General features: G+C 45.8%; 1 protein-coding gene across 18 annotated transcripts in view; it reads right to left on the bottom strand.

Moving 5' to 3' along the window:
- The window catches only part of KIF1A (kinesin family member 1A), a 185,458-nt gene that overhangs the window by 24,618 nt on the left and 142,602 nt on the right, over positions 1 to 18,238 (bottom strand). For 7 of the 18 annotated variants that reach the window (XM_016425327.2, XM_056807414.1, XM_056807415.1 and 4 more), the window contains one exon: positions 878 to 992. In XM_016425327.2, coding sequence (XP_016280813.2) covers positions 878 to 992 — 115 coding nt within the window. Of the gene's footprint in view, positions 1 to 877; positions 993 to 3,912; positions 3,937 to 15,122; positions 15,150 to 18,238 lie in introns of all 18 variants that reach the window. The other 11 variants (XM_056807410.1, XM_056807412.1, XM_056807416.1 and 8 more) reach the window with 2 other exon arrangements.

The following is an 18,238-nucleotide window of genomic DNA, read 5'->3' as shown; positions in this document are numbered from 1 at the left end:
GAACCTCAGAGAAAGCAGTGGGAAAAGCAGCAGAGATCCATCTAGAGTGGCCCAGGGCTTCTAGTCCCCCCAACAATTTTTGCCTCTGTAACACCTTCGTTGGGCCAAGGGGTGAGCTCATTCACAGATTGGGTGGCACCCCCTCCCCCTCACACCCCTCTGTTGTCACAGGGGACTTCTGGAGGGCACTGCCCCCCTGGAGAGAAGCCAAGCATTTCAGAGAGGATGCTCTCTCCCTGGGAGTCCTTCCCCTGGACCTCATCACGGAGGCCACTCCTGCCTTCCTTCATGTCTCTCTGAGTGAGTCTATGGACTGATAAAACGTTTTATGAACTTCAGAGGGCTTCCTAAGCACTAGCTATCAGGATCAATCCTACCCTTTCTTGTAGAGCTGGAGAAACAACGCTGGCGAGGTGAAGGGACTTGTTCTGGGTGGCAGAGTGTGAGTCTCTCACCCAGGGTTCCCAAGCCAAGTCTCCTTCACTCTCTTGGGCTAAGTCTTGGATTAGGCTCCAGAATGCGATTTCAGTCTTTAACTAGAAGTCACGTGATGTGAAATAGGAAAACACAACCTCTTTCTTGCCACCATTTCTAACAGCTGCCAAGGCTGATTGGCACTCCTCCATGGGCATTCCCAGATGCCCATGACTCCCTTGCTTGGCTGGGTGCTGGCTTTGGAGTTATTGGTTGGGGAGAGGGTTCAGATCTTGGTTCTTATTTCTAATTCCTGATATTTTCTGGGGTTCCTCAGGGCTGGGGGTGGGAGGTCAGAGGTAACCAACCCCTGAAATCCCCCCAAACATCTGGGTGCCAGGCTGTATCCTTTGGCCCATTGACAGACTTTATGGGTGGGGGAGAGCAGAGGCAAGTTCCTTGCCTCGATATAAGCAGAGAGGGTCATGTAGATCTTCTCACGGTAAGGAGTGACTCGATTCAGCAGCAGGGAGTTGTGCATTGAGCTGTCCCAAGCAGCTTCAAACTGGTAGAAGGTCCTGAAAAGAAGCAAACATGGGTAAAAACCCAAGCATAATGGGAGGCAAGGACCAAACATGCACACAAACACACAGACACACACATGTGTGACTAGCAGGTGTAGCCACCCTGGAGTGCTGAACCAATTGAAGTTCTCATGAGGAGGGAAGGCTGGGCTCCCACATGGCCCCTCACCAGAAGGCTTGGGGCTTGGGGCAAAAGGTAGACCAAAAGGAGCCTGCAAAGAGTCAACATATCTGAGGACCTGGTGCCTTGGACAAAAATGGAAACGCTTTGAATTAGATAGGAAGAAGGTATGAGAGAAAGGTCAAAGAGGGGCAAGAAGGAAGGCATCAGGTTAGACAGAAAGAGCTCATTTGTGTTCCTCTAGCTCAATCTCTTCACTTTGTTACAACAGAGGAAACTGAGGCCTGGGGAGGGGAAGTGACTAGATTGAAGGCCTACAGGTGGCCAGCGGCAGAGCTGGGATTTGAAACTCCACTTTCAGGACTCCAAATTCAGCATGGCTTCTCCTGTGCCATGATGTATCTGTCACAGGTGAGGCAGCAAGGGAAGGAAGAGGAGAAACGGAGAGGCCAAGATGGAGAACAGAGAGAGAAGGAGGGAAGAAGATGAGGAAGAAGAACGAATGGACCAAGGCAAGCTATGAAGGGCAGAAAGAAAGAGGAGAGACAGAGAAAGAAAGAGACAGAGACACAGAGAGAGGAGAGATGGAGAAAAAGACAGAGACACAATGACAGAGAGAGGCAGAAAGACAGAGTAGCAAAGAGACAGAGACAGAGAGTAACAGAGAGCCAGAGAGCCAGAGATTGGGAAGCTGACTACAGAGAACTGCCACGGCATGGGGAATGGTGGCACCTTTTGCCCCTCTGACTTAATTGGACTTGGCATCAGCGCTCCAGGGCTCCATCTCTGCAGTCAAACATGAAGCGTTAAACAACTCTCTTCATTCCATTAGCTGGAAGAATTCTCTGAGCTGAGTGAGGATATTCAGAATGGAAACCAGGAGGGAGAGTCCCCCACCCCATCCCTTCTTGCCCCAGACCTCTTAGCCCTCTCTCTGACTTCCTCTTGAGTGGCCACCCCATCCCTTCTAAGGTCAGAATACAACCTTGTGGGATTTGGGAGTAAAAGGACTCGAAGAAGGAAGATGGCCCATAGTTGCCCTCTTGAAACCCAAGGAACAGATTTCCTTTCCAGTGAAGTTGTAGTGGGGGCAATGGAAAGGGCCAAGTTCAAATCCCAGCTCTTCTGCTTAGGAGCACTGTGATGTTGAAGAGGTCCTTTCCCTTCTCTGGCCTCTGTCTCCTCCTCTCTTCAAGGAGAGACTTGGCCTCCCAGGATCCTTCTAGCTCGGACTTTCCGGACCTACAAGGTGCTCCAGATTCCCTTGTTTTCTGAGTCTGAAGGACTCTTAGGACTCTATACATTGTCCTTTCTGCAGTTTGTCTCTTTCTCATAAAACAGTGAAACATTAGCCAGATGTGCGATCTGATCTGCCTTTGGTCCCTACTTCACACACTCCTGAGAGGATCCTTCTGTCTTTTGCAATGTTTTCTATTTTCAGCCTCAGAGCCAAGAAGATGTGGGTTCAAGTCCAGCCTCAGACACATACTGGTTGCATGATCTGAGGCCAGTCATTTAACCTTGGCAACTGTCTAAGATTACAGGATGTAGAGGGACAGCCAGCCTGTGTTAGCTGAGGGTGTTGTCTAAATCCACAAAAACACAAGTTCAGCTCGATCCCTTTTGTAGATTTTGGGAATGCCTGGCAAATGTCTGCTTTCTTTCCATCTTGTACACATACTTTCTGTGTATTCTTCTGTATGTGTATATTATACCCCTTTGCTAGATTGACAGCTTCCTGAGGGCTCTGTATTGGTATCCTCAGCACTTAGCACAGTGCCTGGCACACAGGAAGCTTAATAAATGTTTGTTGATTGATTAAATATTACTGATGAACCTATGGAAAAGTAAAGCTGGAATCTAGGCGTGTCTTCCTGGGAAAAGGCTTCGTCTCTGCCCTTTCTTTTAAGATGAGGGAACTGGAATTACTAAGCTATCAAGGCTGTCCAAGGGCATTGAAGACCCTCACCCTGTATGATCAACACTTCTGAAGGCTCTCCATTCTTTTGGAAGGCACAACTTTCTGGGGGTAGTATTTTTAGAATTATAGATCATATCCTTAAAGTTGCAAGATTGTCCCCATTTTATAGGTTAGGAAAACTGAGGTCTAGAGAGGTCATCATCATTCCCAAGTAGCATAGTTTCCAAATCCTTGGCCCACTCTGGAGCTCTAGGGGAAGGTCATCTGGTTTTGCTCTTGTACATATGCCTCCATTCAAAATGTCTAGGGATTGCCTTAAAGAATTCTCGAGATTCTCCTATCAGTGCCCCTGAGCCTTCTCCTGGTTTCCATCTGATTACCCTCCAAAAGACATGATTCAAAGACATTTTAACATCAACATTCCATCACCAACAACACAAAAGTTAAACCCAGCCAAACCCTCTTTAGGTAGAACAAGGACTGCTGACAAGAGTCCATTGGCTGGGCCCCCTTCAGTTTCCCAGGGCAAGCCTCACCAGCTCTTTATAAAGTGGGTTTGGGAAGGTCTTTAGGCACAGACAGCTAGATCATTAGCCTATTCTAGATGCCACAGTAGAATGATGGGAAGTCTGGGGTCTCAAACAAATCAGGGACATGAAACTACAAAGAAAAACCAAGATGGGGACCACAGTCAAACACGAGTCACTTTAAGGGGGATGGATGGTTCCAAAGGAAAGGTTATAAGGAAAGTGGGTGTAGAGAAAACAAGAGTAGAGAGAGGAGGGGAAAAAATCAGAAAACGGAAGAAATTTAAAAAAATAATAAAAAGGGTACAGACCAAGCAAGTGCGGAAGAGAAAAGTGAGGTTATACCTAGTGTCATTTCCGAATGAAATGCTATAGGAGGGAGGCAGCCCAGGACACATACACGGACACACACAGAAGAAATTAAAATGTCAGAAAGCACTATCCAAATGGTGTCCAGTGAGAAGAAGCTAATTCCCAAAAGTCACCGGGTGCGGACAGGACAAAACGTGAGCTGTGGCCAGCCATGGATTTGGGGGTGGCTGGATGTGTGGAAGAATGTGCACCAACAGGCAGCCGGACACAGGGAAATATGCAAAGGACATATGGCCTCATCCCGTTTCCTGAAGCCCCAGGCTTGGTCAGACCATTCACATTCCAGGTCAAGGTGGCTGGAGGAGGAGAGAGCTAAAGGACCTGGGCCCATGCTCATGAGTCGTGGCTGTTTCCACATTGCCCTACCCAGAACCTTAGCCTTGGCTCACTGGCCAAACCCTCCCTTCCCTCCTGGAGAAAGAGGTGCACATCCTCTGGAGGGTCCGAATGAGATCTGGGGCGCAGGGATTTGGGACAAAAGTGACTCCAAGAAGGGAAGACATTCAGCAGTTGATTCTCACCACCACCACCACCACCTCCACCACCACCACCATCACCATCACCATCACCACAGCAGAAAGACTTCATTCCCAAGATACCAATGCCAGTAATCAGTGATAAAGCCATGGACAGTCAAAGGGCCCAAGAGCCCAAAGGCTCAGGACATTACTGGTTAAGGATTTAGGAGGAGTCACAAAAGAGGCAATTCAAGGAGACAGGAGAGAAAGGTATACTTATCCGTAAGACGGAGGACAAAATGGTAGAATCAGAAGTGACCTTGTGACCACCCAGACTGAACCAAGCTTGAATAAGGCTCCTCTACTAAGGATATCAGCTAGTCTTTGCTTGGAGACTTCCCAGGGCTGGAGACTCACTACCTCCCAAGGCAGCCCATTCCATTCTTCATAGCTTTATTCTAGACTGAGCACTCTGCTATTTCCACTCATTGCTTGTAGTTATGTCCTCTGGTGCCAAGCAGAATGACACTAATTATTCTTTCATGTGACAGCCCTCCCCAAGCTTGAAGACTGACATCTCATCTCATCTATTTTTACTTCTCTAAGCTAAAAACATCCTGTTTTCCTTCAGCTCATCCTTGTCAGGCAGTTTCCTTCCAATCCTTCGCCTTCGCCATTCTGGACAGTCTCCCTCTACACATCATCTGACTTGTCAATGCCCAGCCCAAAAGTGGTCATCCAGAATTGAAAAAAAAGCAAACCACCAGCCCAGTCCTCCTTGGTGGACCCTTGTTTTTTGCCCCTCCAAAGCTTTGCTTTGGTGGACGTTGGTGCTGGTGATCAAAGGGATCAGACCCTGCTGAGTCTTGTAGAATCATGAGGCACCAATATCCAAGGGCGGTTTTTGTTTCTCAGAGATATTGCTTGTCTACCATATTTGCCTTGTTACTGTGTCTGAGCGTGTAAGCGCTCCTAGTGATACAGGATATCTGAGCTTGGGTTTCTGATGTGAAACATGGAAGAGATCCACCACAAATCCACCTTGTTACTTCCCCAAATAGGAGCAAATGGAAACCGATAGATGACTGTGATGCCTTTAATACTCGACGCCATTCGAGTTAGGGGCCAGTTCAACGAACCGACTGAATTGAGCAATTGTTTGGGCTCCGTGGATACATCGCCTGAACTCTTAGGCTAAGATGTCCTTCTGTCCCTCTCTATCTCCTTCAAGACCAGAAGCAGCAGCGACTCCACCAAAATAACAAAGTGAAGGGGAAAAAAGCCCACAAAACAAACCCAAAATACACGAGAGCCAAATATCAGCTAATTATAGTCAACCATGTGAAAACGGGTCCAGCAGAGCAGTGTCTGGCATCCTGGGCTGATTGAAAAATGTGCCATAGATTGTTTTGTGTAATAGGAAATGTGCCAGATTTATATTGGGAGAAGTGGATTCGAATCCTGATGACATGCACTAGCCAGGTGATCTTGGACAAGTGACTCTCTCCAAGTCTCCATCTTTTCAGCTATAAAATGGGCATATGGATCATACTCTCTCACTGAGTTGTTTCAAATGATTCTCCACCTTTAACATGCTATTGAGATATGTATTTGGAGTAGCTAGGTAGCTCAGTGGATAGAGAGCCAAGCCTGGATATGGAAAGTCCTGGGTTCAAATGTGATCTCAGATACTTTCTAGCTGTATGGCCCTGAGCAAGTCACTTCACCACAATTGCCTCACTCTGACTGTTCTTTGGGCTTGGAACTAATACTTAGTTTAGTATTGGTTCTAGGATGGAAGGGAAAGATTATAAAAAAAGAAATATGAGTTGGTAAGAGTCAGATAACAGGATGTGAATCTAGGTCCTTTGGCCTCAGAACCAGGGGACTCTCTACAGTACCCTCAAAAGTGGGGCATGGCAAGCCAGCCAGATAAGGACACAAAGTTTGTCTTGGGAAGTCCCTACTTCAATTTTCTACATGACAGAGTCATAGAATTCTAGAGCTGGAAGGGATCTTAGAGACCCAAGTCTAACTGAATCACTTTGTAGATAGAGAAACTGAGGCTCAAGGAGATTAAAAGCTTGGGTTTGAACTACACCACAAATCAAGGGTAGACTTGGTTCTTGAACCCAGGCCTCCTGACCCCATTTCCAGCTCCCTTTACTACAGCCATCTATTGCTCAGAAATTCAGCCCAATGTAGGAGCCCAGTGTACTCATGCTGCCAGGGATGCCTCTAGCTAGAGACAGAAGATGATCTGTTAAATGCTTTTCAAGGGTCAAGAGTCTTTTAATGGGTTCCCATTTACTAGGAGAATATAAGTCACCCTTGAAGGCAGGGACTGTTATTTATTTATTTATTTATTTATTTTTGCATACCTGGTGCCTCACACGGAACTTGGCACACAGCAGGCAATTAATAAACACTTGTTGGATTGAACTCTAGCAGGATGAGTATTCCAGGAGATGACAAAGAGGGATGAGGGCAAAGGAATCATCTCCAGTGGTGACATTTTAGGCACAGCTCCCAAGGCAAGGAAAACATGTAGGGGGAGGCTACCAACCACTTGTCCTAGGACTTAGATAAGAATCTGTGTTTGACTCTATTCTATGGATGGTATATCTATGGATTGCTTAGAAACACATCAAACAGGACATTCTCTCAAGGGGCACCTTCTTGATGAGTCTCAACTGATCTTTAGCTGACCAAGAGACGGAGACTCCAGAAGACTTTCCATGAAAGCACCGACCCTCCACCCTTTGCTTACTCTGTAACCCAGAGTCTAACAGCAAAGTCAAGGAAACAGGGCAAGACACGTCGTCTTTCCCTATTCTTGAGCCGACGCATTGGAGCCACCCATGCCCCTAACTCCACCAAATTAATCCTACGTTCACATCCTCAGGGAATAGACTTGCAGAGTTTCTGGGCAGGTGTCATTGGACAGCAGAGCTATGTCAGTGCTGAATGAGAATGCTTGAATTCACAAAGTGGTCCAGAGTAGAATAAGATGCCATTTATAATTGTGTTGGCTTCCCATCCTGAACCTTGTGTATGAGCTCAGCACAATTCTGAAAACCCTCGTCCCTAGTGATGGATGTCTTTATTGGGCCTCCTGTTTTTTGCTATAATGGATAGAAGGCTTGGAATCAGGGAGATGTGGCCCAAATCCCACTTTCTGCCTTGGGAAAATCATTCAACCTCTTGGGGCCTTGGTTATGTCCCTTATAAAATGGTTAACCAAGAGTCCCTTTCAGCTCTAAACACTATGAGAGTAAATCATGGGAATTCTTTGCCTCTGATCAACAAATAGACTTCTACCAAGACTTCTACCAAGAAGTCTCCTCTACCAAGAACGTCCCCCCTACACCATCCTACATGATATAACATGGAGTGTCACCTAGTTAGAAATGGCTCATAATTGCTGAGGCCTCTATTGTTTGGATACAGAGTGACTCACTGACAGACGAGGAGCTTAACAACCCCTCTTTCCCCCCTCCAGGAAGCCATGTAGCCTTGGACCGCTGTGGATAAAGACAGTTGGGCATTGCCATTCTTGTTGAATCCATACACCTGGCTCAAGTGACAGATCAGGATTCATCCTTGCTACACAACTCTCTTGTAGTCAGCACAAGGAATAGGTCTCCATCGCTAGACTGGCAGGTACTTCATTACCCTGTGCCACATTGTTGGCTACTCAGAGAAGCTTTTCTCCTGTATCCATCCATTCATTGTGCCCTCTGACCAACAGGAAGGAGGTTTCCCCAAGTAGCCACCTGGAATGACTTAATGGTTTCCAAGAATTTTCACTAAGGTTGAACCAGAAAATGTTAGTCTGGGGGAATGAACAAACCTCTAGGCCATCAGTTGGAAGAACTCAGTCCAAGTTCTACTGTGCCCACTCACTAGCTGTGACCTAGAACAATTCTCTTTTCTTTTCTGGGACACAGATTCCTCATTCATAAAATGGAGGGATTGGACTAGATAATTTCTCATCTCTTTCCAGTTCTCTTTCCATGCCTCAGTGATCCCAGAAACTTCCCGGCTTTGAGATTCAACTTGTTCATCTTTGATTTGGGGAAATTCAACAAGATGATCTTTAGAGACCTCCCAGATTTGAGACACTTTTTTCCAAAGGGGTAAAGTTCTCCAGAGGCACGTGTGATGTAATCAGGATAAGAATATTTGACATGGATGGTGCTTCATGATTACCATAGGCGTTTCCAATCTGACCATGTTACTCCCCTGCTCAGTTAACTTGAGTAGTTTCCAATGGCTTCTAGGACCAAATCTCTACTCCTCTGCTTAACTGTGGACATTCTTCATAACCTGCCCTTACTCTTTCTTCCCAGCCTCACTGCCCATCACAACCTCCTGTACTCTGGGATCCAAATCCAGCCACACTAATTCTCTGTTCCTCACAAAGGATGCTCCATGTCCAGCCTTCAGGTCTTCCCAAAGCCTTCCCTATGCCTCTGGTGCTCCCTCTTAGCTCCAGCTCACAGAGAGCTTTTCTTGCTCCAGAATTCAGTTCAGGCACCATCTATCTTTACCTGAAACCCTTCTTGATAACTCCAACTGCCAGAGCCCTCCCTTGCTCCCTTCCTAATCGCCTTGTGTCCATTCATATAGATTTGGGCTAATTCACTTGCTATTTAGGCTTTATGTGCTAATATTGGTCCTTGGCTTCTGCCCCATTAGAAGTAAGCTCTAATCAGAGAGGAGGAATTTTTCATTCTCTGTATTTGTACCCCTGATACCAAGCACAGAAGGTACCTAATACACACACACACACACAAACACACACATATTGATTGGTTGATTGATTGATAAGTCTTCTAATCCCTTTGCATCCAAAATCTCGCTTGATCCTCATGAGAGCCCCTCAGGCAGGTCCTGTAGGGATTATTATCCCCATTTTACAGATGAGGTAACAAGGTCTGAGAGGTCATGATTTGTCCAAGGTGACCTTGCTAGTAAGTGTCAGAGGTCACATCTGGACTCGAGCCTGTTATCACCAAGATTCTTTTTGCTTTATGAAATAATCTGATGAGCCTCATGAAATGAAGCGAGGACCACTGGAGACAGTCAATTTTAGCTTTGGCATTCACCTATTGATGTACCTTCTAAGTCTCAAGTTTACTTTGAATTTTGTCAATCCCTACAAGATGTCCCCAAATTCTTATTCTAATAAGGGCTTAAAATGGCAGAGACTTTGGGGACACCCTGTAGAGAGAACTCTAGCATTTAGAACTAGGAAGAAGTAGTGGATTTGTCTTGTCTAACTCTCTCATTTTTATGGATGAGGAAATTGAGAAAACTCATTTGGGGGGGGGGGAAGTGGGATATGATAGAACAGAGCCCAGGCTCTAGAAATAGAGGACCTGGGTTCAAATCCCATCCTTGATCCTAGTTGCCTGAGTGTCCTTGGGTAAATCTTTACCACCTTATGTCTCAGTTTCTCCATCAATAAAGTGGGGGGGGGGAGTTAGCTGAGATGGTCTCTGAGATGTAGACCTTGGATCTTGGGATGTTTCCTGACAAGAGACCAATAGCATGGAGCAGAGCCTGACTTTGGACCCAGGTGTCCTGACTCCAAGTCCAACACTCTTTCAACCACACCCAAGTCCAACACAGAATAATGATGAAGTGAATATACACGTACAACAATCATAGCACTTTACATCAGGGAGTCACAGAGCAAGAACCCTGGGTTCATCCTGATTCTGCATCATCCTGGTTGGGGAACCCTAGATAAGTAACTTCTCAGAGCTTCAGACAGCTCTCAAAGACTATGGATTACAGAGAAGTTCCTGATCAGAACTGATAAAGGGAATTCCCACATCAGAAAATTTCGACATACATTTCAACACATGTTGTGCATATGAAATCATACTTTCCTTGTGGCCAGTGGCAGAAGGCTGATTTGTCCCACTTTCTAGAGAAGAACTGGCTTATCAAAAATATGATAACTAAGACCCTAGAGAGGGGCCTTAGAATGTGAGCTCCCTGTGGGCATGGGCTGTCTGGACTTTCCTTATGTGTCCAGTACTTAGCACATTGTCTGGCACACAAGAAGTGCTAAATTAATGCCTGCTGACTGACTGTAGCCATATCCATATGGAGAATAACAACATGGGTTAGAATAATGATGTTTGCTCACAAAATACTCCCTTGGCCCCATTGTTACAGGCAATTCAGTAAAAGTAAATAATCAGGAAAAGAAGATGCTTGTAATGCCAAAATGAGGCAAGAAAATGTCATTCTTTCTTTGATGATGACCAACAGCCGCCATCTTGGTCCTGTCCCTTAGTCCTCAAGGGCATAGGGGCTCAATTTCTCATCTAATGTCCTATAAGCCACTAAGTAGAATGGAAGGATCTGGGAACCAACACTAGGGGCAGGATACCCAAGGTTGGCCTCTCCATTGAAAAGGAAGAAAGGCTGATGCTTGTAATGACCTCTCAGGGAGACATAAGCTCTTGAGGGCAGGGATGGTTTGATCTTTGTCTGAGTCTCTGGTGCTCAGCCCTGGGCATACAACATTGAAGTAGTTCCTAAATGACTGTTGGCTGGTTGTTGGTTCTATGAAGTTGTTCTTATTCAGTCGTTTCAGGTGTGCCCAATTCTTTGTGACCTCATTTGGGATTTTCTTGGCAAAGTGGTTTGCCATTTCCTTCTCCAGCTCATTTTACAGATGAGGAACTGAGGCAAACAAGGTTAAGTGACTTGCCCAAGGTCACCCAGCTAGTAAGTGTCTGAAGTAGGATTTAAATTCAGGTCTTTCTGACTCTAGGTCTGGTTCTCTGTGCACTATGGTTCCACTTAGCCGCCTATGTATGACTATGAAGTTATACATGTAGATAAAATATGGCAGCCACTATCTCCATTTTGTTTTTTAATTTCAGAGTGGGACATGTAGCTGATTAACAAATGCTTATTGATGTTGCTTCCCTCCTGTCCCCAATACATGCCTCTTAGAGGACAAAAGATGTTCATCTTTGTTTTTGTCCCCAATATTTGTACATAACAAAAGCTTAGTAAATGCCTGTTGATTGAGTTGCATCATTTGTCATTAAAAGTGGGCTCAAGTGTGGAATCAGAGGAACTGGGTTAAACTCTTGGCCCCAGCACTAACTCCGTGTGCTACCTTGGCTCTGTGCCTGCTTGGTGATCCTAAGAATTCTCTGAGGCTCAGGTCTATCCCATTTAAACCATCTTTCCCCCCTTAGAACTGACCACATCGAGTTTTATTTTCCTGTCATTAAAGTTAGCTTTAATTGCTACTGTTTTCACAGAATGAGATCCAGAGTTGAAAAAAGAACTTAAGGGGAAAAAAGAAAGAGAACTTAGAGTTGTCTTAAAGGCATCACGTGAGGCAGGGGATGGTGCTACAGTACACAGAGCCCTGGGACTAGGGTCAGTAAAATCTGAGTTCAAATCTAGACTCATACTTATGAGCTGTGTGATCCTGGACCAGTCACTTGACTATCTCAGGGTTCTCATCTGAAAAATGGGGATACTCAGAACACCTACTTTCCAAGGTTGTAGTGAGTAACAAATAAGACAGTATTTGTAAAGCATTTAGCCCAATGCCTGGCACAGAATAGTCACTTAATTAATATTTTTTCTCTTCCTCTGTTTCCTCTTCCTTCACTGGATCCTTAGAACAACAATATTATTATTACCACCACCACTTAACGGATTAGAAAATTGGGTCTCAGAGGAATAAAAAGACTTGCTCAGGATCCCAGAGCCAGAGTCTGAGACAAGATTTAAGTTTATTACTCAGTGAATCCAAGACCAGCTGACTATGAAAGGTGTAGGTGTGAGGACGTGAGTGTGTGTGACTGTGTGTGTGAAAGTGAGGCATATAGAAACAGTAACACCAAGGTTTAGGCGGATCTTGAATCTGATGTCTTATTATGGTGGAAAGATTGTGGAAATGCCTCGAACAATGCTTTCTGGGAGAGGGCATCTTTCTATCTGTTGGCAGAGTTGACTTCCTAAGGCCAATTGTTCAGGTTGATCAGTCCCCTTTTGGGGCTCCATGCCCTGTGCTATATTCTCTAAATCTCTCTGCTTAATGCTTGTTAAAAAAACATAATTTCATCAGATATTTTTACTTGCAAAAATCATAGTTCAGGGTCTAGGAGTTGGCCTAATAGATTGGAAGCTCCTTGAAGGCAGGGATGATTTCATTTCCATCCAATACTAACTCCTGTTTGGCATTTTACATCTTCCCAAATGGGTCCCTTTCTCCCTATCCAGTTTTTTTTAATGCATCACCTCCACTTCATACTCCAAACCTGGTGGTCTATTCTCCTCCATTTCCCATCTTTGCCCTGACTGTCCCCCAAACCCAGAATGCTCTCCTTTACATCTTGGAATCTCTCGATTCCTTCAAGACTCTGTTCCCACCCTACCTTCTGCAGGAGCTCTATGTTGATTCCCCCTTTCCCTTCCAAAGGCTCTCTAAGGTTACCTTTTTGGATACACGGTCAAGGTGTCTTCACCATTTTTAGATTAGAAGCTCCTTGAGGGCAGAGACATTTTACTTTCTATTTTTTATATTTCCAGGCTTAGCATAGGATTTGGTACATAGCAAATCCTTATTGATGGTTGGTTTTACCTCTGAATATCCATCACCAACCACAGTTTCTGGGACTAGTCCTTGTAAATGCCAGCCAAATTCTAGAAGAAGCAAAGTAAAGACTTTGAATGGTGCCTCACTGGTGGTTTTGAGGGGAGCAGAAGGCACTGGAATGAATGTGGCCTGTTAGATTTTTCTCTGTTGTATAGTACATCCTGCTTCTGACCTCATCACTTGAGCAAGGGAAACCTATGGATCTGGCCACATTCCAGCTTTAGCAAATCGTGTGCATCCTGTCCTCCTCCTAGATAGACTGAGGCATGGGATTCGTAGACTGAGGAGGGCTTTTCTTGTGGAAGGGGCCTTTAGAGGCCATCAATTTCTATCCCTTCATTTTACAGAAAGAGTCACAGTTCTCTGTTCAAAGCTCAAAGGCTTTCCCAGGGACACCAACTACAAAGTGTCTGAGGGGGGTTCTGCACCTGTCTTCTTCATTTGAAGTCCAGGGTTCTGTCCATCAGTCCATGCAGACTATATTGGTTTTCTATTGGGAATAAGAAACTGACTGTTCTTCACTTTCACCCTCTGCTTGCTTTTGATGCTATCATCGTTTTGGTGACTTAAGGAATATTTCTGAGCAGGGTTATCTGCCAGCATCTAAAGGTGCCCCGTGAGCCCCACCCTGGTCTCGAGGTTCTAGAAGGTAGAGATGAGGAAAACAAGGCAAACAAGACTATTCTGGTATCAAAAAATCAAACCGATGGCCCTGGAGCCTAGAGGTTCTCCACCATGAAGGAAAGAGTCCTTGGAACAGGCGAATGAAGAGAGCAGAGCCCCTTTGTAAGTCCTCACATGAATGGGTCCATTTAGGCAATGCTGAGAATCCTACTTCTAGGCAAACAACTCTGCTTTGGAGCACACTAAACTCCCTTCACCTCCTTCCCTTTCTCTATCTCTTTGATAGATTTGAGCTAGTGGCCAAGAGAAGAAAGGGCCTCCCTTGGGTTTTCTGGGCCTCACAAAATGAGGGTCTTCTTGGTCCTGATTGGATAGCTCAGGATTCTCTGTCTGCTGCTTAACCTATCGAAAGAATCTTTGGATCTCAAGCAAACTCCTTGACGCATAAACAGTAATCATGATGCTGAGATCCTACTTCTCGCCTTCCCTTTCCCTAGTAGAAACTCTCCAGGATTGTGCGCCATCTTGGACCCTGTCCATCTGGTGCTAAAGTCCATCATGATGAGGTGTGGCGCATTCCTGCTCTCCATGCTGCCTCTGCCCTGGACAAATGATAGCACCAGTCTATGGGGCTCTAAAGGGGCAACACTGGCAGACACTGAAGAAGGGCACCAGGTCTGGGGCTCTCCAGTGGCCCCTCCTGTCAGCTCTCTGCAGATGTTAGAAACATCACCCTGTAAACTACTTCTGCCTGTCTCATGGCTACACATAAGAATTCCTTCCGGCCTGGTCTTTGAAGCAATCAGTAGTTGATGAGAAAGAGGTCTCTCTCTGCCCTCTCTAGTTTCTTCACTGATTATTTATTACCCAGCTGGCCATTGCTTTCACCCATCTATCCTAGACAGTTCAAGCTCCTCCTTTCCGCTCTCCACTTTCCATAGAGTATGGGTGCCATGAGTTAGATTTCTGGGTTGTTTTGGACAAAGTGGCCCACCCGGTGCCCATGTTCAGCTCAGCCCATGCCAGCCTTGCATGCAGCCAGAGTCTCACAGCGCTCCTTCCAGGGCCAGGGCAGGTGAGGGAGGTGAGTGCTTGGGATGGGGGAGGAGGCGTGTGGAGAGAGTGGGTCAGCATGTCTGCAGAAATGAGAGCAGCAAAATTGGAGTGAGAGTGAGGGAAGAAATCAGCCAAAAGGATAAAGAAAAAAAGAAATCGGCATAAAATAAATAAACAAAATTTAAAGAAGGGGGAGAAGAGATGACTGAAGAATCAGAGAAGGGAGGGAAGGAAAGCCAATATCTCAGAGGTGCAGAGGGGAGAAAATGAAAGAAATCATCAGGGAAGGAAGGGATGGGGAACAAAGGATTGGGGAGGGGGAAAGAAGGAGGAGAGAGGATAAAGGGAAATGAGGAAAAGAGGGGTTTAACTGAAAAATCAAGGGAAACAAAGAATACCTAGGCATGTCCGCATCAAGAAACTGCCTGCGGAAACACAAAACATCATATGGTTAGTGTGGGTTCAAATGGTCGGCGGCGGCAGGAGCAGCAGGGGCAGCAGCGGGCAGGGTGGTCAGGAAGCCACATTGGAAAAGAGGTTGTCCCCCAAACCCCAGGCCCACCCCAAGCTGGAGCAGAGCACAGCCGAGCCTCGGGTCCCCTTAGCTAGGAGGCCATGGCAAGGAAGGGTGAGCAGGGAGCCTTCAGGGAATCTGGGCTGGCAGGAAAGAGCTACATAGCAGAATGCAAGCTGAGCTGCTGTCATGGAAGCCCTAGTTTGGGAAAAAGGCCTGGTAGCCACCTTGGTCTCTGATTAGATGGACCACGTTCCCAGGAGAACACGAACCCTGTTCTTCCCCCAGGCCTTGATTCCCCTTGCCAGAATCCAGAAGAACCCCAGGACATCCTGATCTCAGCTCTCAGCACAGTGAGTTTGGGGGACTTGGAGGGAATGTTGGAGGTCAGGGCCAGACAGTACCTGAGCCTGAGCAGGAATCTCCTCTACCACCTCTCAACAAGGAGTCATCCAGCCCCTTCTTGAGGATCTGTGCTAATGGTAGAACTTCCTGTCTACTGAGGCAGTTTCTCTCCACAATTGGACAACTGATAATTAGAAAGTTCGAGCTTGGATTGAGTTGAATCTGTTCCCATAACTCAACTCGTCACATGCTTGCTGTAAGCAAGGGAGGTCTGGGATTTTATTCATTATGGACAAAGAGAATCTTGTGATAAGCTTGGCAATGGCAACACTGACGTGGCATTGGCCAGTTCCAAGGACTTTTAGGATTGGAAAAGAGCTGTGCTTCCCCCAAGAGACCCTGGAGACGGGAAAGGTCACAAAAGAGGAAGAGATGAAAGGATCAGTTCATCCTGGGACCTGTCCTCTGTGATGAACATTAAATAACACATAGGAGTGACAGTCATTTGGGGAAAAACAAATGGATGGTTTCGCTTAAGCCCTGTATCTTCAGCTGTCCTCCCTGTATCTTTGGTTTCACTGTCTTTCACAAATGAGTGGAATTTCACAAACTGTGGCGATCAGGAACCCAAATTATGAAGTCAAGACCCAGCCTGGTACTAGATCAAATGAGAATAAGATTCTTCAATGGTCTGAAGAATGTCTTCTTTCCTGGGTCCTTGAAACTCTCTTTCCCTCTTCTTTTCTCAAGAGTGCCTGCCTCCATTCTTTCTGACTTACTCACAGGGCCATGAGTTTAGAGCTGGAAGGGACCACAGACCTGCATTTTATGGGTGAGGAAACTGAGTCACAGAGAGGCTTTGTGGCTTTCCCAGGGTTATGCAGGAAGAAAGTGCCTAAGGTGGTATTTGAAGCTGTATCTTCTTGACCGCAAATGTGGTGAGAAGATCTAGCCAGTATTCCTATGGCTTCTGCCACATATGTATATGTATGTATACATATATGTGTGTATATTTATATATGTATGTATGTAAACACATGTGTATATATATGTATATAGTGGTACAGAGCATATTTCAAAGTCCAGTTCATCTATGAGAACAAGTTACATAATTGTAGGTGTTCTTGGTCCTTGAGACTATGAAGAAACTCATACCTTGGGAGAGCACTCAAAGGTGGCTGGAATAACTTCTCCTGTTCCTTCATCTTTGGTACTTGTCTGAATTCTACAAAGAGCACTGAGATAACTCAAGGCCTAATGAATGCTTATTGGATTGAGGTTAATTGAACTGATGGCTTCAGAAGAGTCATTTCCATGAACTCATTCAACCCCTTTCCTAGTCTCAATGCTCATATATCTTCAGCTACTCTCTCAGACGGTCACCTCTCTTTCCTACATGATCCTTCTACCACCCCTCAGCCCCTCAAAGGTAATCATGCTTGGCTATGGACTCATCAAAGAACATAGAGAACCTTAGAATTGGGTGGGACCTCAAAGATAATCTTTCCAATTTTCTTATTTTGCAGATAAGGAAACTGAGTCTCAGAGAGAGGGAACTGTGATGTAGAAGAAAGAACAGGTTACTACCTTGGAGTCACAGGACTTGGGTTTCAGTGTGGCTTCTGCCACCTACAATCTGGGTGAGCTTGGGTAAGGTCTTTACTTCTCTTGCCCTCAGTTTCCTCATCTATAAAAGGAAGGTGCTAGACTCCATGACTAAGGTCCTCTTAGAAGATAAGAGCTCCCTTTTAGGTCTGAGACTTGGAAGAGGTCACATCACTGACTTATGGGGAGCCAGAAACAGAGTTCCAGCTTCTAGGTTCCCAGACCAGATGTCCCCTCTCTCATTGCCCTGCATTATCTCTTGGTGGCCCTTTGGATGAGCACCCTCCCGATCAGCCGACCTTTGGATGAGGGAAGACTCACAGAAGGATCTGAGTCAGTGGCTCCCTGCTTTCTTAGCAGTGTGAATTTGGCTGGCTCACAAAGAAGTCAGGAAATAGAAATGGTGGTTCTCTTTTTGTTATGTGATGACGAAGACATTAGGTTCTAGTTCCTTTAAAAGCACCCCCAGACCACAAAACGATCTCTGTTCTGCATATGCCATCCCCTGCCCCAATCCCAGACCCTAGAAGACGAGATATCTCTTAGCACCAGCGAAAACCTCTTTTTAAACAAGTCCCCACTCACCAAACCTAGTTGTAGGACTTTGGGGCCACCTGTTTTTGAGTTACTCAGAGGTCTCCTGGCTCTGCTTTGACAAATGAAAAATGATTGCAGGCTCAGCTTCACCTACCCTCATATTTCCCCGGAACTCCAAAGTTCTCTTTTCTCCCGATTTACCAGAAAGGCTCCAATGTGGGCCGAGGCCACGTACAGGTGGCAATGACATGAGGCAGGGTTCCATGAGCATGGACTTCAATGCTCCTGGGTCTAGAGCCCTCTTTGCTTGGCTTCTGCTATTTACTGGCTTGCTTTGTACTCATGTTCCTGAATTATGCATCAGTCAACAAGCAACTGTTAATTGCCTACTACGTGCCAGGCTTTCCATTCCCCATGCTGACTCTGTTCGAACTGAGACCCTGAGTTCTTTCCTGTGTCTCACCACTAGCTTCCTTCAAGGGCCAGGTTCATCTACAGAGCCCCTCCAGCTCT

The sequence above is a fragment of the Monodelphis domestica genome, chromosome 8 (assembly GCF_027887165.1).
Source record: "Monodelphis domestica isolate mMonDom1 chromosome 8, mMonDom1.pri, whole genome shotgun sequence".
NCBI classification, from domain to species: domain Eukaryota; kingdom Metazoa; phylum Chordata; class Mammalia; order Didelphimorphia; family Didelphidae; genus Monodelphis; species Monodelphis domestica.
This window is presented reverse-complemented; position numbering and strand designations above follow the sequence as displayed.